The sequence below is a fragment of the Peromyscus maniculatus genome, chromosome 10 (assembly GCF_049852395.1).
Source record: "Peromyscus maniculatus bairdii isolate BWxNUB_F1_BW_parent chromosome 10, HU_Pman_BW_mat_3.1, whole genome shotgun sequence".
In the NCBI taxonomy this organism is placed as follows: domain Eukaryota; kingdom Metazoa; phylum Chordata; class Mammalia; order Rodentia; family Cricetidae; genus Peromyscus; species Peromyscus maniculatus.
Window position 1 is genome coordinate 12,316,019 of NC_134861.1, and position 20,505 is coordinate 12,336,523.

Genomic DNA, 20,505 nt, shown 5'->3' on the forward strand with positions numbered 1-20,505 from the left:
CAGCCTGGGAGGAGGGGACTGAACCTGCTTGAACTGAATCTACCAGGTTGAACTCAATCCCCCGGGGAGTCTTTGCTCTGGAGAAGATGGGAATGGGGGATGGACTAGGGGAAGGTGGGGGGGGAGGGGGGAGGACAAGGAAATCCATGGCTGATATGTAAAATTAAATTAAATTATAAAATAAAATTAAATTAAAAAAATAAAAATTCAGGGAAGGTCTAAATATAGCTCAGTGGTAGGGTGCTCGAGATCAATCCCCAGGGCAACAAAATAATGAATAAAACAACTGCACATCTCTTTTCCTTTACTCTTCATTCTAGAAATTGTATAACTTCCTGCCTTATATTCAGACTTTAGGTTAATTTACATTAACATCTGGTTAAGTTACGGCTAAGGTTTAGTTTACAATAAATGTCCTTTGTGCCAGAGCTGAGGGCTTGGCTTTTCTGTTTTGCCAAAACCCAATTCACCATGTCCACGTGGACTGACTCTGGACTTGTGTTCTATATGCCACAGTCTCTTGATTTCTGGGCCTTTATAATAATCCTGAAAACCTGTTACTGAATGTTCCAGCCACACATGCACACGCACACACACACACACACTAATATAAACATCAGTTTTTCTAGTAGTTTGCCCTGTTTTTTTCTGTGTTAGCAATATGGTTATAAGTTGACATATGTTAGTCCTTTTCTAATTTGCCTGCTTTGTCTTCCCTCTTTCTTCCTCTGTTCCATTCTTGTCTTGGAGCATGGGCAAGGACTTCTGAGGTGATGGTAAGTAAGAGTGATAGAGTGGGCATCCTTACTGTTTCTGATCTTAGGAGAAATCTGGTTTAGTTGTCCAGAAATCCCTGCATGTTAACATAAAGAATTATGCAGACATTCTTTGTTAGGTTGAAGGAAATTTCTCTAATTTGTTGAGAGTATTTAACCATAAATGAATTGAATGTTGTTAAATGATTTTAATTTATCTAAACTTATTACCACATTGACCAGATTGTTAAATCTCTTGTACCAAATGACACAGATCTACTTTCTTTTTTTTTAATTGAAAACAAATCTTTAAGCTAATATTTAATCATGAATGTTTTACTATGTAATTCCTGTCACAAGAATGTTCATGCATCTAAAAAGTTACAGAGATTTTCTCCATCATAAAATGGTTCATGTAACAAAAAGAAAGCATTGAAGTCAGAGAAATAAATCCTTTTCAGTCTATGATATCATTTTGGAAGATTTAGGAAATGCTTCCCTGCTAGATGAAATATGTCACTGGGGGTTGGCCTGAGAATTTACATCTGAACAGCATTTCTAATTTACACTTTCTTCTTATGTTGCAGGTAAAGGATGTGAATTCTTAGCCTCCCACTTTAACAGATCTACTTTCAAAGGATAAGGCTTTTAGTCCCAGAAGAGGATCTACTTATTCACACAAATCTATTGCCACTCTTGTGTGTTCCTGAATTCAGTTTGCAGTAAGACATTACAAACTGAAGCTGGGGCATGGTGGCATACACCTTTCATCCCAGCATTTGGGAGGCAGTGATAGGCCGATTTCTATGAGTTTGAGGCTTGCCTGGCCTACATGTATAGTGAGTTCCAGGACAACCAGAACTATATAGTGAAACCATGTCTCAAAAAACAAACCATATTACAAAGTGATAAAAAGGGCAAGTGGATCATTTGAGCTAGAGTTTTCTCTTTGTTTGCTTATTTAGTCATAGTACAATTACCACAGTACTCAGGGGCCTAGTTTACAACAGGCAAGCACTACATGACTGAGCTACAGCCCTAGACATAGTTTTCTTTCAGAGAAATTTAAGTTCGTGATTTCTCTACTCAACACATCACTATCCACTTCTTATTGAATGACTTTTGATGGACTGTACATTGTAGGAAACTAGTTCACTCCTCAAGATTGTCTCTCACACTGCCCTACCCTCTTCCCCTCTGCACTGCCCATAGACGACAGCGATTACAATTCACAGCCTAAGTAAGCTCTTAAGGGTTCATTTCAATTGGAAGATATTGAGCATATTACTTTGGAAGCCACCTTTAAACACCAGCCTTTAGTCTGCACTAATGCGTTTAGCATCCCTGCAGGGGATTTCATTTTGGTTCATATAATACAAGTGTTGCCTGTCTGCTGAGCTTAAGTATTCTCTTCCTGCTTGATTTCCCTGTGTCAGCTCAGCTTTCTCTGGGGTCCTTCTAGATACATGCTAATGGGGTCTCAGAAGCAATCAATGGCAGTAATTTCTAATATCTTCCTTAGTATCTAATTTGATAATTTCACCCCTTCTCATATGTGTCATTTTCTAATAAAGAATTTTAATGGTCTTAAAGCAATCCTTTTTTTTTTTTCCTGTACTCACCAGCTGACTTCAGGGCATAATCAGCCATCTGTATTTGGTCCCCTCTGAACTTTTTAAGTACATAATGTACCAAGTTTGACATCTCCTGTAAAGATTGGAAGAACAGTTTTCTGTTATTAATCTCTACCAACTGCTTGCATTTTTACCCTTTGTTTCATGGACTTGGACCTGGACTCCTTAATCTGAAGAATTCTAACAGCTCCCAGATGCTCTCAGAGCTAGGCACTGATGCACTTAGATGTCTTGTCCACAGCTCTGTGGGAGTGACCTTTCGCAGACAACTCAAAGAACTAAAGCTAAGGAATGATTGGGACCATGGTCACACAGAAGGGTGTGGCTCCCTCTTAAGCCCCCCCCCCACTGCACCATGGTACCCTCCCACGGGATGAGATGGAGCCATGCCAAGTGTGCTGCGTCCTTTACTAATGTCCTATACTTAGCAATAAAGACTGGAATATTCTATAGCTATCTGAGAATCTGGCAGCTTACAAAGGCCAGATGATTGCTTATAACAGCAATTTTTCACCCACTTGAATCAGCGTTGGGCTCTGAAGGACACCCCTGTTCAAAAATAAGCGAGCACCCTGAGCAGGTACAACAGTTGGAGCAATCAGTGACTAACTCGAACACTGTGCCACAATTACAAGGACGAACTGGAGCCTGGAAGCCATGGAAGGCCAAGGTTAGACGTCTACATATTTTAAACATAGACATGGGGAGGAGAAATTGGTAGCAGGCCAGGCAGTGGGAGAGCAATGCAGAGAAGCTGCTGGCCCAAGTGTGGAGCTCACCAGAGGCATAGTTCTCAGGCAGAATGGAAACCTCTTGCTAGCGAGTATTTGCTATTGGACATTCAAAGAGCACCATTTTTGAACCACTGGTTGGTTATTTTGTGGGAAGTGAGTTGTATCACAACGCAACATCCTCTCTGTGACACAGCATTGTGGAGAAGTAGAGTCCCCATGACAGGACTAGCAAAAGGAAGCCCATCGGGGGTCTCAGAGGACATAGCTAATGTCAGTTGGTAGAAGAAGTGGAAGGAGCATTCTGGGGCTAAGTGGCTCACCCCCCTCCAAGCCCCAGACCTCCTTGCCTCATCTAGAACCTCAGTGGTAGCCTTGTCCTGCACAGCCTCTCGGGGGACAGACCAGCTGTGATTGTGTATGCCGTCCTTCAGGTCTCGAAGCAATGCCTTCAGAACATCTATTTGTTCAATTAAAATCAGGATTTCACGAAAATTGTTCTCCAAAGTCTGGCTTTCCTTCCTGCGTGCAGAAGAACCATGAGGTGAAAGAGGGAAACAGTGAAGTTCCCGCCAACAGCATCGGGGCCAGCAACGGGCAAAGGAGTCAACTTAAGGGAAGGGAGAAAGATTCGGCAGGGAGGGGAAGGCGGGGATGTGTCTCTGCTCGTTACATTTCCCTGTGTAGGAAAAGCAAGGTGGGCACTCAGAAGACAAGAGTCCGAGGGCATTCTCACTTGGCTTTTTCTACGCTTGAGTAGGCAGGAGGCGACCAACCTCGCTTGTCCTCAGTCAAGTGACTTCATACAGGTGAATGCTAAATCCTGATGTCATCCCTGTCGAGCTGGGATGGCCTGCATTCCAGGTGCAGGGAAGAAGTGTTTTTCCAGCTGCAGCCTGGAGATCCACACAATGTCTATGCTCGAGACATTTACTATTTAGATTTATTTACCTATTTACTTATGTATTTTTATTTGAGACAAGCTTGTCAGTTGTAGCTTCAAAATCAGGATCTTGCTGCTTCAGCCTTCTGAGTACTAGAATTATAGGAACACACTAGGCTATGGTTATAGGAACCTGCTGGGCTAGGGTTATAGGAACACGCTAGGCTAGGGTTATAGGAACCTGCTGGGCTAGGGTTACAGAAACCTGCTAGGCTAGGATTATAGGAACACGCTAGGCTCTACCGAACATGGCATTTTAAAGAGATGTGGGGGTTTGTGGTAGTTAAGAGGAAATAGTCAGGAAAAATGCTCTTGACTGGCATGATATATAAGATATAATACATGAAAGTTATTTCAATGTCATACGGTTCCAAAACTGAACCCCAGTATTTCTGTGTTTGGAGGCACAGCAGAAAGTGGCACATATAAAACTCCACTTACTTTAAGAGTTCTAGTTGTTCCTTAGGCATGCGAAGTCTGGCCTGAAATAAAGGAGACAAATAATTCTGAATCTTGCCTCTTCGTTCAGTTGTCTTTTTTTTCTGAAATCACACTCGGATCCTTGAAATATACCATGGGACATAAGAGCACCTTTCATGTGAGTCTTCCCTGGCTTGCCATGGACTCCATCGTTACCACGTCTGGGAAGGTGGCCTTATTCACATATCAAATAGAAAGTGACATTCAATGTGAACTCCAGGATGGAAGCCTTATTTGCTGTTTCTGAAGGTGGGATGCTACTGCTCACTTTGGATGCACATCTGTTTTCCTCAAGATAGCTTAGGCTCTTGGCCAGCTCCTGCTCCAGGACCAAGAATGTGAAGACCTCAAGCTGTAGAGGTTATCTCAGGTAAACTCTGTCTGTAGGGTTTCATGTGGCTGGCCTTTCATCCAGGACCAGTGTTGGTGTGCTGGTTAGGTTTTTAGCAGCTTGAAACAAGCTGGGCAAGGGAAACCTCCATTGAGAAAATATCTCAGTCAGATTGTCCTGTAGGCTAGCAGTGGGCATTTTCTTGATTAATGATTGATGTGGACAGGCCCAGCCCACTGTGGATGGTGCCTACCCTGGGCAGGAGGTTCTAGGCTGTATAAGAAAGCAAACTGAGCAAACCATGGGGAGCAAGCCAATAAGCAATTTACTTCTATGTCCTCTGCTTCAGTTCCTACATCCAGGTTTTTGTCTTGAGTTCCTGCCCTGAATCCCTCAGTGATGAACTGTGACGTGAAAGTGTAAGCCAAATAGACCCTTTCATCTCGTTGTTTTTGTTCATGGTGTTTATCACAATAACAGAAAGCAAACTAGGCGGCAGGGGTGGTGGTGGTGGTGGTGGTGGTGGTGGTGGTGGTGGTGGTGGTGGTGGTGGTGGTACACACCTTTAATCCCAGCACTCAGGAGGCAGAGGCAGGCAGATCTCTGTGAGTTCATGGCCAGCCTGGTCTACAGAGTTCAAGGACAGCCAAAGCTATACAGAGAAACCCTATCTCATAAAAAAACAAAACAAACAAACAAGGAAGAGGAGAAAGAAAGAAAAAGGAAGAAAGAGAGAGAAAGGAGGAAGGAAGGAAGGAAGGAAGGAAGGAAGGAAGGAAGGAAGGAAGGAAGGAAGGAAGGAAGGAAGGAAAGAAAGAAGGGAAGGAAGGAAGAACGGAGGCAAACTAAAGACTCAGGAATGCTAGGAGGTGCTTATGGAGTATAGAGTGGATAGTGAAATTCTCACTGAGATCTCAGGAGCTTCCAGGCAAAGGAAAGTACTGTGCTGGCTGGGCTTGGGGAAGGTTAGTCATATGGAACTACTTGTCTTTCCACCTTCTTCTGGAGCTTCTCCTCGAGTCTGCAGGGGTCAGAAGGCATGGAGAACTGGGGAGATTTCTTAGCCATAAAACCACTTAGAAGAATCACACTTATTGTAAGATTGCTATTGGCTATTCTCCCAAAACCAAGATAATATCATGCAAGTTGGACTCACCTTGTAGTAGACTCAGTTTTAAATGAGTAACATGCAACAAGAATTTAATGAAACATCACCTGGTAATTATAGAGCCGGGAGACATACTCTGCAATTACGGTATATAATTGTCTGGGTTTTTGAGGAAACTCTGTTTCTTTAAACCAGTGATGATTTTGAAGTCCTTCAAAGAAAAAGCAAACTCTGATTAAAGAACTTATCTAGAAACACTTATAAAATACCTTACATGTATTAATAACCATTTCTGTGAGTGTGAAAGAGAGAGTAGTCTTAAAAATTAGGAGGATAAAGGCTAGTGATGTGGCTCAGCAGGAGAGCACTGGCCTTATGTGTATGACGACAGCACTGCAGAGAAAGAGGAAGTTGGAGCGATCGATGGCTGAGTAGATAGAGTGCACGCTGCGTAAGTGTGAGGACCTGAGTTTGCATCCCTGACAGCTACCTAAAAGCTGGTGTGGCCATGTGTGCTTATAATACCCACTCTGCAGAGGTAATGCTATCTGAGACAGCTGAACATCTGGAATTCTAGGATCAGTGAGAGATCTTGTCTCAAAAATTAAAGTGAATCAAAATGGAGGAAGACACCTGACATTGGCCTCTGACTTTTGCACCTGCACCTGCACACACATACACATGCATATATCAAATACACACACACACACACACACACACACACACACACACACACACAGTTGAGAAGGACAAGGAGGCAGAAACAGATTCTTGGGTGGCCTCACAGAAACAGAGAGAGAGAGAGAGAGAGAGAGAGAGAGAGAGAGAGAGAGAGAGAGAGAGAGAGAGAGAGAGAGAGAGAGAGAGGCAACTCTTCTGAAAGCTGAGACTGGTCAGCACTAGATCTGAGATGCAAAACAACATCAGTTTACTTGAAGGTGGGACTGTAGCTCTACAAATTGATCAGAAAGGTAAAGAAAAGTGAGCAGAGTCAGCGAAGCCTGTGGATATTACTGGGATACACACTATTTGCATTACACATACCATCCAGAAAGAGGAAGAGGCAAAAAGAGAGGGAAGGAATACCTGGAGGAACAACATTCAAAAAGTTTTTGAACTGATGAAAATAGCAAATCTATCCACCCAAGAAACCCAACAGATGTGAAGGAGAACAACCTTAAATGTTCCCCACACAAGAACATGTAACCAAACTGTCAAAAGACACAGAGAAGAACTTGGAAACAGCAAGAAAGGAATGCTTTGCCACAGATAAGGATTCTCAGCAGGACTGTCATTTGATTTCTCATCAGAAACAGTAGAAGCCACAAAGCAGTGGGACGGCGTGTTTAAAGGGCCCAAAGGACAATCAGTGTATTTGTGGAGGCAGGGACGTTCATTGTCAGCACAACTATAACTCTTGGCAAGTGAAGAGGCAGAGGGGAGCGTGTGCTCACACAAATCCTGGGGATCTGTGGCTGCCTTTCAGGTTAAGGGAATGGAAGTTCTGTGGGGCAGCTCGATGCTATATGAAGACACCAAGATGTTACCAGTTCAGGTGACAACCAATATAAAAGCCAGCATTATACTAATGTTGGTCGGTGTGTTAGTTACTTTTCTCATCACTGAGACAGAAGTAACTTACAGGAGGAGACATTAATTTGGGCTCAGTTTTAGATGTTGTGGTCTACCCCAGTGGGGAAGGTGTGACCACTACAGTGGCACCACACATGATGGTAGCAGCTTGCTCACATTATGGTAGATCAGCAAGAAGAAACCTTGGACCAGAAGCAGGACCAAGGGATAACCCTCAAGACTACCCCAGTGCTCTGTATCTGCTAGCTCCATATCCCAAAGGTTCAATAACCTCCCAGTGTTCAAACATGAGCCTGTGGAAAACATATTGTATTCAGACTATAATAGATGCTAACTCAGGTTTAATTTCTTAAATGATTTAAAGGATAAACACACGAAACATAATGATAAATCCATGTTAATAGGTATTTGAGTATTTGCATGATTTACAAGCTAATTGTCTATCAAATCATTTTGTCGTCAGTTCTGGCTGTTGTAATTCCCATGGTAACCACTAAGAAAATATTTAACATGTGTGTGAGAAGAATCTCCAAAAAAACATTACAATCAATTCAACATAAAAGATGATCACAAGAGAAGAAATTAGAAACAACCAAAAAGTATAAGACATAGGAGAAAAATAGGAAAATGGCAGAAGAAAATCTCTTCTTGTCAATAATTGGTTTAAATGTAAATGATTAAATTTTTCAAGTCAAATGTGGTGGTACATGCATGCAATCTGAGCACTTTGGAGACTGAGGCAGGAGGACCAAGACTTCCAGCTAGAGAGATGTTCAGCAGTCAAGAGCTCTTGCTGCTCTTCCAGGGGATCCAGGTTCAACTCCCAGCACACACATGGCAGCTCACAACCATCTCCAGTTCCAGGTCATACAATGCCCTCTTCTGGCCTCCATGGGCCCTGAGATGTATCTCAGTGGCAGATGGTTTGCTTAACATATGTATGACTCTGCGTTTGGTCCCCAGAATTGGAAAACAACAACAAACTAACACACACACACACACACACACACACACACACACACACACACACACACACAATGCTAGAAGAAATTAAAGAACTATGAGAATAGAAAGATAATCCATAAACCCATGTTCATTAATTAGACCATTTATTATTATTAAAATGTCAATACTTCCCACATCTATTTACAGATTTGAAGCAATCCCAGCCACTGGCACAATAGGCTTCTGGACCAATGGGAAAGACTTAGGCATTTATGGCCAATTGAACTTTTGTCAGAATGCCAAGGCTATTAAACATATCCCTATGGGAGAATTATCTCTTCAGCAAATGGTGCTGGCCCAACTGGATACTCAGGTGCAAAAGAATGAATTTGGAATTGTTCTCTGCACCACATGACCACAAAATTGGCCAACAACATGAGTATAATTGCTAAAAATCACGTGACTATCAGAAGAAGATAGCAAATCTTCAGTTGAGATTTTGCAATGGATTTCTTGATAAAATGTCATCGAGATTACAAACATTTATGAAACAAAAGATAAAGTAAAAATGATAGGACAGTGTGCACAATGAAAGACAGCATTTTAAAATCAAACATCTGAGATGGACAAATTCAGTAAAAAAAAAAATGAACAAAAGACAAATAAACAAGTCTGCAGACAACACTCATCCACTTCTTATAAACTCGTGAAAATTAGTCTCTAGGACACTGCATATCAAACCCACAATGACCGCTCTGTAGCTACCAACATGACTATAATTAAATAGGAAAATGGCAAGGGATGGTGAAAGCACAGAGAAAGGTAGACCACCACCCCCTACATTGCAGTTTATATCCTTTATAAAGGCATCAATATGCATCTTAAAAGATGATGCCATTGTTATACAAGGATACCCCAAAGGCTAATGTGTCAAAGGCTTGGTCTTCAACTTGGTAGCACTGGGAGAGAGTAGAATGTTGAGGAGGTGTGGCTTAGTAGATGGTTAGGTCATTGGAAGAGTATTCTTGAAGGGAACCTCAATGAGACCATGCAATATTGACCAGCCAGGCATGGTGTGCCAACTAGAGCAGCAATAACATGACATCTCTGATGTAACTAAGCAGTTTCTCATTGGATTTGAGGTCTGCTCCATAGGAGGGAATTTCATACCTGGTACTAGACTCTTGGTCAGAAGCCCGTGGCTGGGGAGATCACAGGCTCTAGGTAGAAGGTGCTATTGTTATCTTGCCAAATAGTCATGCTGTCAAAATGCCTTCTAGATATTTATGCTTACACCCATAGACCTGGGCTGCTCTCAACCATGGTCAAAGGGAGCTTCTGTTTGCAGTCAAGAGCAGTCAATAGAGAGATGGTTTACTGATCAAAGAACTGAGACCTAATGATGAGCCCTAAATGGAATGTCTGTGTAAATCTCACTACCACAAAGAATCAGGGAAAGTTGAAGAAGAGGAGGTAGAAAGAACACAGAGCTGGAGGATGGGAAAGAGTGCTGTGAGATGCTGACTTCTGGATATGGCATGACCATTACAGCCATGAACTCACAGCAACTGTGGTTACCTGTACAAGGTCTAAACAAGATCAAGCCAACCAAAACCCTGGCATGCAATGTGGTGGGTGATGTACAGGCTCCACCCCTTCCTGAGGAGCTACTGGTAGTGGCCACTTGCTGGAGGAGGGAAAACTATTCTGTTTTGAGGAGGTAGGACTGGTAGGTTCCCCATGCATCCTGTATTAGGATGGGCTCACACCTATTTGCATATGGGCAGCACTAACTGGACTTAGTGGTTTTCAAAGAACAAGTTGGGAGTAAAGCATGAGAAAGTTGGAAAGGGGAATTGGGAAAAAGATATGGTCATATTTTATATATTTATAAAATTCTTAAAAATAATTAAAATTTAAAGTAGAGCTAAAACATTGTATGCATGTATTAATATACTATGACAAAACATATTATTATGTATAATTAATAGATGAACTAAAGCTTTTAAAAATTGAAAAAGTTGTGCCGGGCAGTGGTGGCACATGCCTTTAATCCCAGCACTAGGGAGGCAGAGGCAGGCAGATATCTGCAAGTTCGAGACCAGCCTCGTCTGCAAAGTGATTTCCAGGAAAGGCACAAAGCTACACAAAGAAACCCTGCCTTGAAAAATCAAAAAAAAAGAATTGAAAAAATCTCTAATCTCAATCACTCAAATTTAGAACATGTAAAATATTAGATATTTCTTTAGAAAGCATATTGGAGATTCTTTCCTTTTTACTATCTGTCTATCTATCTATCTATCTATCTATCATCTATCTATCTATCTATCTATCATCTATCTATGTATCATCTATCTATATATCTATCATCTATCTATATATCTATCATCTATATATCTATCATCTATCTATATATCTATCATCTATATATCTATATATCTATCATCTATCTATATATCTATCATCTATCTATCTATCATCTATCTAAGTATGTGGTGGTGGGGCAGGATCGGGGGGAGGTAGTGGCAGGATGGGGGGGAGGTAGTGAGTGTCTATGTGCCACAGCATGTATGTAGAAGTCAGAAAACAACTTGATGGAGTCAGTTCTCTCCTTCCACTTTGTGAGTCCAGAGACCAAACTCAGGTTGCCAGCCTTCGCAGCAGGTGCCTTTGCCACCTGAGTCATCTCACTGGCCCCATAGGAAAGATTCTTAACTTCCACGCAATTTCTGTGTCCTTTTGCATATATATAGTATGACTTCTGGTTTTGTGGTATGCACATGTGTGTCTCTGAATCTCTGTGGTTCTCGTGTTTTTCTTTGTCTCTTTTCTTTAGTTTGTTTTATCCTATTCTGGTTTGTTTTATCTTACTTTATTTTATTGTTATTCTTTACATGCCTGTTTGTTTACTAACTAGAGAAAGATAGAGCATGGATTCTGAAGGGAGGGGAGGTAGGGAAGGTCACAGAGGAGTTGGGGGAGGGGAAACCATAATCAGAACATATTGTATAGAAAAAAATCAATTTTCAATAAAAATAGAAAAAATAAACTATAATACTTACAGAAAGATAATTTTTCAAATTTTCTAAGAAGAAGCTTATATTACTTTTCGAGTGGGACACGAAAGGAGGAAAGAAACTTGAAGAACGTGCAGGTAACTTCCAATGTATCAAACACAAGTCATCCCACTGAGCCCTCCTCTCTCACCATTGCTCTGTGAGTCAGTTCAAGGATCAGTACTGCTAAGACTTACCGACAAGAAGAAAAGTTGATGTGAACACTGTACACAGGATAATCTTCCATGATAGAGTTAACCTACAAAGAACAAAGAGTGTTAAAGGCTTAACAATGTAATCCATTGCTGTTAACTTTTAACGTGGACTTTAAACTAGTCAGGACACCCAAGGCCACAAGCTTGATTCGTCTCACTCCTGGCTGCTCTAGATTAATTCCATGAGGTTATTTATTGTCTGATCTGTGATCTTTGAAACTGACAGAACATAATTTTCAAGATGGTGTATGTGCACTACGTTCACATTCCTCCTTCACACACATGTATTGTGATGCTATTGGGTTCCTATTTATGGTCTTTAAATGTTTTTAAGCAAACAAAGTTTTTCTAGAAGTCAAAAATGATGAATGCACTACATGACATACGACTGAGGTTAAATGAGTTCACCAGACTGGTCCTTAAACTGATAGGACTGGTAACCTTAAACTAGAAGAGACTGGACGGCTATCCATGTGCCATCTGGACATGGTGAGAAGGTGATTGTCTTTGAGACAGGCAGAGAACCTCCACCAGAGCCATAGTTATCTGGAGACTTGGCTTTGAGCTTCCTTGGCTTCCAAACTATGAGAAAAAAAAAATCAATGTTATTTTTAATCTCCTAGCCTCTGGCTTTTAACTGTGGCCCAAGAGACAAGTAGACCTACCTAATCCAGAACAAGCCCTCTTGTATTTATAACTCCCACTCTGAAAGTGTCTCTTTTGAGATCTATTTCTGCTCAGTGTCAGGTGTGTTTGGTTTTGTATGTCTATAAATGGACATATGTGGATAGTTCCATCTCTCTACCCTTTCTCAGCCCTGTGCTATGAACTACCATGCTGTTGTGTGCAGTTGTAACTCCCCATTCCTACGAGTGGCAAGCACCTTACCCCTGAGCTATACCCCAAGTTCCCAAATTCAACCTTCAAGAAAAAAAAAATCCCTGAAGGAAAAAAGGATGCTAAAACCATTTGAGCTTGAATCTGTAAACATCTGGACCAAGTATTCCAGGCTGGCAAGCCAAAAATCGGTCCTTATGAGTTAGAAAAACCAGATGATGATGTTTGCAACTGGTAGGTGACAAGTAGATGCAACAGGAGAAGCCCTGCCTCCGAAATTAGGAAAGGCCAGTGACACCTGTCCCAACATGTCAAGTCACTCCACAGCATGGCTCTCAGCGTCTCATCTGTTAGCTCTGAACTAGACTCTATCACCTGAAAGGCAGGGTTGTGAGGAAGGGCTAAGAGGGTGACCTCATCTGGAAATGATGTCATCTACATGTTGACACCCTCCTTTCTTTAAAATTTACTCTACTATTGTGTTCAACTCTCGGTAAACAGGTTACTTACATCGCAAGTTAGTTGACCAAAGGGTGTAGGAAGTGGGTCTCTCACCAACCCTCCTCCCAGGTGTGATGTCAGCTAGGCTTTGTGAACCACAGCTCACAAAGAGAAACTTGAATTCCCCGGATACAGAACCTAAGCAGCTTGACTCCCCCTCCTTGATCGCGCTGAGCTTCAGCTAGGGCTGGGTGGCAGAATATAGGCAGTGCCAAAAGCAACTAGAAGACTGGTCCTGATCCTTCTCCTCTAAGGTAGCATGGGGTTCTTGTTTTGTTTATTGAAAACCAGGCTGTGACATGGTCTCAACACTCTAGAGAGTGTCATGTACCTCTAATCACAACTCTTTGGTAGGCCGAATTACATGAAAATCACCGAATTACCATGTTTTCTAAAACTTAGGGAGTTTTTTTCCCCCATTATTTTTCTTTTTAACTAGAAAGCTCGGCTGCCAGGCCCTGCTTTGTGAAATTCTTTCTATCTCTTCACCTAGCCTGTGAGATTCTGCCACTAAAGGCCAGCATGTGTCATTACTGGAATTTTCAAGGTTGTTCTTCTTGTACAAGGTCACTATTGTATTAATAGTCCTTTTTTTTTGCGGGGGGTGGCCAGTACTGCTTCTGTTTGGGTGCTCTCTTACAGTTGTAGTCATGGTGGCTATCAGTGTTTCAACCCTGCCCCCAGGTTGGGGGAGCAGCAGATTTGGCTCACTCCCTAGATTGGGCTTGCTCTCTCTCTCTATGGGAAACTTCTTACCAGAGGAAGCACAATTATTAGCACAGAATGTGCACCAACTCTCAGGCTGTCCATTCTCACCCACAGGTGCAGTAAATGCTTCTCTGGTCCCGTGTGCGAAGTCCAGCACTAAGGTCTGTATAGTCCGGATCCTCAGTGAGGCCCTGTGACCACAGACCATACCATCTGTATGATTTGTTACCACTGCCAAGGTTCACTCTTCCGGAGAGCGTGACTCCTCTGTCTTAATCCTTTTCCCTTGTCCACTGTGATTAATCAATATTCAATAGCAAATGACTCGTGTGCCATTGGCAGTACTATGATTGCCAGCATCACGGAAAACTGGAGATGATTTCCTCCAGGAAGAACACTTGTTGAGTTATTTTAAAGGGCGACAAGGCATGAATGTATACCCTACACATTAGATCTCAGTAGGGGATGCTGGTGGATGTCTATAATTCCAGCATTTAGGGCAGGAGGATTGCCTTAACTTTAAGACCAGTCAGAGCTATGGTATGAGGGCCTGTCTCCAAAACCAGAAAAGAACAGGTATATGGGAATCATTCTGCAAAGTGACATCCGGGTTCATGTCCGGGCTTCTTGCCCTGACAACAGGACATTAACACTCAAAGTGCTGCTGGGTTCTGCAGAACAATCCTGAAAGGGCTGTCTATCCTTCCTCTGCTTTGTTCTTTCACTCCTTCCCTCCCACAAGTTACAAAGAGCTCATAGAATAGTGAACACCGTTTGTTTTCCCATCCCTGTTTTATGGGAAGCAGGAAGCCATCCGCATGGTTTTGGATGTATGTCTTCTTTACAGATACTCCTTGTCCAACAGCCAAACTGTGAGTGAGTAAATTTAGAAAAGTCCAGTGATTCACTGTTGCATCATTCTTTGTGACACCTCACAATGGACAGCAGGTCACCACACCCATGCAGGGATTGTGTGCACATAAGCCTCTCTGGGTGTCTCTGCTTCCCACGCCTTACTGTATCAGATTTCAAACCTAATGAACAGTGCAAAGATCTTCTATGCGCCTACTGCTTTGCTACAAAGACTTGGGATGCTTGGATGTGTTTGTTTCAATACTCAAAGATATCAGAAACAGTGTAAGAACCAACCCCCCAATCTCATTCCTCTCATTTTCCTCTGAAGATAAATAACTTAGAAATCATTACTGTACTTCCATATAATTTTTAAAAACATATTTACAAATAATATGTTTTAGACAAAATAAATGCTACCCTATGTTATGTTTCAATTTCACATGTCTTGAGATATATTAACCCAGTTCAGTCACTCCACCTGCTCTATAATATTTATTATACAGCCGTTCATTTCCCCATTTCTCCACATAGGTATGTTTAGTTTGTTTTCCGTGATAAAAACCATGTTCTGCACTACCGGTTTCTGCATGTATACCAGAGTGCATTTTAGTTACACATCTAGAAACTAAATTGCTGCATGGCAGGGTGACTTGGCTTATTTGGAACACACAACTCTAGGGTGACAAATTAACTCTCAACACTTAGCAGCCTCTGGTCATATCTATTTTAAAATGTGAAGTTTGTGGACAGATGTCAGCAAGATGACTCAAGAAAAATGTCTCCTGATCGTCTCCCCAGTGCCTATGTTTTGGTGGACATGATGAATAATGGTGCTTTTGTATTAGCTTTGGGATCTGGGTGGGAATTTTGAGATAACAGTGGAACCCGGGACTGAACAGGGACGTTGTGAGAAGGACGACTCATTCTGTTCAGTGACACAATTACTTACTGTGGCCCCAGCTAAAGACCCAGAATTTTTTCCCCCACTTTAGACTTGACTGCACACATGATGTCCTCAGTTCTGCCTGTGAACCCAAAAGTCATCTGGGACCAAGTAAGAGTCCCTCCCCCAAGCCACACAGTCTGGAAACAGTCCTGATAGTCCTGATCATCCTGGCCACAGTAATTGCAGGGGAGACACACCCATCATCTTGGTCTGGGGCAGGCACGTCAACCATCCAACAGCAGATTCTGAAGCATGTCTGTAACACAGCTCTATCCATGTAACATGCTTTAGCTGTGACCCGGGTCATCTAGTCTGTCCAGATACCCATCAGGAGACATGGCCATCCAACTCCTAAGAGAAAGTCCCACTGATCTTTATGTTATGGAAGGTCCTGACACATGTCTGTGAACTGAGGTGGAAGAGCAGTTGTTATGCCCACCCAGGAACCTATTGGGAAACGAGCCCATCTTACCCCTAGAGGCAGGCCTGCTGACTTTAGTCCTAGCTGTAGGCTCTGGAGCAGCCCTTTGGCTTGGTTCCCAATCTTCTTCACTCATGTCTAAGTGACAGCAGAGGCTGCCCCAGGGACCCTCGTAGCAGAACAGCGAAATCCCCTGCAGACCCTGCAGGACCTGTGTCTGCTCACATACCAAACAATAGACCTGTATCTGAAGATACCACTGTGGATCTTGAACTTGATCCACCACAGCGCCAATTCCACTGATTAGTGTGCTGGAGGCATTCTAAGCTAGTGCCAGGGATACTTTAGCCTCTAGCAACAGGTCACACAACGGAAGACAGCAGCAGTCAAGATGTTTGACTAAAATTTGCTCTATAGATACTTTTCTATCAGCCTGAAGACACACCGGGATGAAGTCTTTGCCAGCTGAAACCATTCTGTAGACTGGGAATGTGATTGCTCCATCAGAGGCACAGGCGTTGTCCAAGTCTCCTGGGATGACAAAGTACCAGGCAAGCAGGAAAAAATAAGGTTCAAGTGATGACCCCAAGGGAATGGAGATCTGCTAATTACCTGATTAAAAAAATAATATAGATAACTGAGTTTAAAGAAGCTTGGTGAAGTGCAAGAGAACACAGATAATGAGACGAAGTCAGAACAGTAACACACCAGCAAAAACAAGATGTCAAAGAAAATAGGTACATTAACAAATGATCAGACATCTTTGATCCAAACTTGCAGTAACAGCCGGAAATTTTTCCATAGAGAGACTCGGCAACAGATTCAGTCATCTGAAGAAAGAATAATCAGAGATATTCTGCTTGAAGCCCTGGAAGACAGTTCAGTGGGAAAAGTGCTTACCCTGCAAACCCTCTGACCTGACTTAGCCCAGGGAACATGACGAGGTCGAAAGAGAAAACCGACTTCTGAAAATCATCCTCTGTCCTCGACACACACACAGGGAGGGTGTCCCGGACACTTACACACATTCACACTAATAATAATCCACAAAAGTTAAAACTGAAGAAATAAGAAGCAAAAAGATAGTCTATTTGAAATTAATCGGTTTGAGGCGATAAAACACTGAAAATGGTGGGGAAACCGTGCAAAATAGCATACATGCAAATAGGTTGTCATGAGCACAAAAAGAAGAGACAGGTGATTATTTAAATAACTACCAATTGGTGATGTCCTATATTGTGGCAGTGACTGGGACATTTGGACTTGTGATGCTTCCAGGTTAAGAAAGATTGGTCCCCAAAACACAACCTGCTGGGGGCACAAATGTCCTTGTGCCCACAGATCACAAGGGAAACCAGGAAACACAATGGCCTCCTCTCAATGGGGAAGATAAAATACCCGTTTTCCTGCCCAGAAAGCTGGGAGTAGAACAATCTGGTAGCCCTTTTGCTATCTGTGGCAGCAGACCTCACCCACTTTTTGTTAAACAGACAAACCTCACCCAAATCCCCAAGAATGTTTATCCCAGACTCCTTCCCTCCCCAGTTCGTTACCCATCCTTAGAGGGGGTGTCACATGTACTTCATAGCCTGCTGCCTCTTACACTATCTTGATCAGAGACCACTCTAGATTCTAGGCCTTTTAGCTATAGAACCCACCATTATGGTCACGTGTATTTTGTAAAGGAATTTCTATGTCGTCACACCTTAACCTTTATTGTGCACCTGAAACTGGAATGCTTGTTGCCTGGAAACCTTTTTTCCAGATTGTACTGAGTTTTAAATATGCTGACGATGAACCACCTGGCATTAGACTCCCCAAAGTTGGATCCAGGTTGATGAAGTCGTTCTGAACCGGTTTTCATTCTCATCTCTTCTCAGATCACTGCCTGCATGGTCCCCCTCAACCATCTAGAGATACTGCAACTGAATCATCAAAAGACAGAGAACTTTAAAAGCACTAGGAGAAAACTCTTGTCCCATAACACAGACCTTGGACGGAAACTGGAGAGGGGAAGATGATGAGCTCAGAATTCTAAAAGAAAAGAAAAGCTGTCACCCAAGCAAACCTGGAGAAGCTGTCCCTCGAGGATAGGACAGGCTGGAGAGATGGCTCAGCAGCTCAGAACACCTGCTGCTCTTGGAAAGGACCTGAGTTCAGTTCCCAGCACTTACATGTTGGCTAGAACCTGCCCATAATTCCAGTTCCGGGGAATCGAACACCTTCATCTAGCCCAATGGTTCTCAACCTGTGGGCTGCAATCCCTTTGGGGGTTGCATATCAGATGTCTTGCACAACAGATATTTAGATTACAATTCATAACAGTCACAAAATTACAGTTATGAAGTAGCTGCAAAGTAATTTTATGGTTGGGGTGTCACCACAACATGAGGAACAGTATTAAAGGGTCACAGCACTAAGAAGGTTGAGGACCACTGTTCTAGGCTCTGCAAGCTTCTGCATGCACCCAATACACATACATACAGGTAGGCAACATACTGATATGCATCTGAAATTTTAAACATTTAAAAAAGAAATAAGTGAGATAAACACATTGTCAGAAACAAAGCAGAGAGGATCATCAGCACTGGCCATGACTTGTAAGACCCACCTCATAAGGAACCCTGGTGATTACTCAAGTTTGAATGGCAGGGAGCCAGATACTAGTAGTAGCAGACAGAAAACTCACTGGTGAGCATTCAGAGGTGAACTCTGAATGCAGTTAACACTGGAAGGAGGGTGGGCAGGCAAAGCAACTGGAGTTCACAGGCTAGTGGATAAAAGAACTGTAACCACCACATCGTGTTATTAAAAAAAAGATACAACATATGGCATTACTATAAAAAGATGTCGGGAAAAGTGGAAGTGTAGTTTTGCATGTTTTTGAAGTTATCTGCTTTAAGACAGGCCATTTTAACTACAATGTTTTATGTAAGTTTCACAGTTACCACACACAAAAGGAAAACTTGAATAAATAAGAAATGGTGAGAAATCACAGCACGTGGCTGCAAAAGAATAAGCATCACACACACACACACACACACACACACACACACACACACACACACACACACAGGCATATACACAGTCATAAAAACAAAACAAAAACAGAAAACCAAGTCGTATGTGACAATGTTCATGAACTCAGAGGACAATGAGCCAGACACACAGCACGCGGCACAGCCTCACATGTGGAAGGCAGAGCATCACATTTACAGAAGCAGAAAGCAGCGTGGTAGTTACCAGAGGCTGAGGGGTGAGGGCAACCGGAGTCGGGAGAGGCTGTCAAACACAGCCTGAGTCAGCTCTAAGACTGAGAGCCGTGAGGAGCCAGCATGCTGCGCGTGACTGTTGCTAACCATTCTGCCTGGAATCGCTGGAAAGGGTAGGGAGTAAGTGTTCCTCCCCCACCACACACTAAAAAGACAAGTGTGAGGTTCTGGATTCGGCAATTACTTTGACTGGGGTAATCTTTTCACATTGCATACATATATTGAAGGACAAATTGTATATCTAACGTATATCAAATTTGCGTTAGTTATACCTCAAACTGAAACATCAAAATGTCCCATTTATTTATTTATTTATTTATTTATTTATTTATTTATTTATTTATTTATTTATTTATTTATTTATTTATTTTGATTGAGAAAGCACTGGAGAAAGTGCTTACAGAAATCAGGCTTCTCTTGATGATGTCTATGGACACGATGCCCTTGCTTTTTTGATAAGGTTGACAACCCAAACTGCTACATGACATAAGTATATGTCAAAAGGAAGAGTCTGACCTTGAAGTAGTTCAATTATCACTGAACAGAAAATGAGAAATTAAAACGTCTTGGTTTGTGGAAATGTGCCATACTTGTACATTGCCTGATCAAAGGGAAAGCCGGAGCCTCTGGCAGGAACAAGGGCAGGAAAGGGGCTCACACTTAGGCATTCTAGCTCCCTAGAATGGGAGTAGTTTGTAGTAAGGATGCAAAGAATTGGAAAGATAGAAAGTCCTGCTCATTTAAAAACACAGCTGTGGCCAGTCAATGGTGGTGCACACCTTTAATCCCAGCATTCAGGAGGCAGAGGCAGGTGAATATCTGTGAGTTTGAGGCCAGCCTGGTCTACAAAGTGAGTTCCAGGTCAGGCTCCGAAAGCTACACAGAGAAACCCTGTTTCGGGGGGGGGGGGGAACAAGACAAAAACACAGGTGCATTCATTCAACAAGGGTGAACCAACAGAGTCTACTCGGCAGGAAGGAAGGGCCAGAAAGCTTTGAAACTCGGGAATTTGTACATATGCACCTTTTCCTTTCCTCGAAATGCTTATAAGCAGGAAATATCCACATATGTCTACCAACAAAGGTAGATAACAAAGGATAGGGTAAGACTGCATGACAAAGAATATCCCATGCTTCCAGAGCCTGAAGTCATTCTGTGTCAGAGGCACATGTGA

At 42.4% G+C, this 20,505-nt stretch overlaps 1 protein-coding gene across 14 annotated transcripts in view; it reads right to left on the minus strand.

Moving 5' to 3' along the window:
* The window catches only part of Sun3 (Sad1 and UNC84 domain containing 3), a 34,472-nt gene that overhangs the window by 11,826 nt on the left and 2,141 nt on the right, over nt 1–20,505 (minus strand). For 5 of the 14 annotated variants that reach the window (XM_042285625.2, XM_076545959.1, XM_015991848.3 and 2 more), the window contains exons 2-6: nt 11,774–11,835; nt 6,090–6,193; nt 4,505–4,545; nt 3,471–3,642; nt 2,378–2,462 (exon numbers count right to left, since the gene is read on the minus strand). In XM_042285625.2, coding sequence (XP_042141559.1) covers nt 2,378–2,462; nt 3,471–3,642; nt 4,505–4,545; nt 6,090–6,193; nt 11,774–11,835 — 464 coding nt within the window. Of the gene's footprint in view, nt 1–2,377; nt 2,463–3,470; nt 3,643–4,504; nt 4,546–6,089; nt 6,194–11,773; nt 11,836–12,926; nt 13,005–13,138; nt 14,698–16,110; nt 16,672–16,767; nt 16,890–17,612; nt 17,687–17,783; nt 17,985–20,505 lie in introns of those variants that run through there. The other 9 variants (XM_076545955.1, XM_076545961.1, XM_076545956.1 and 6 more) reach the window with 9 other exon arrangements.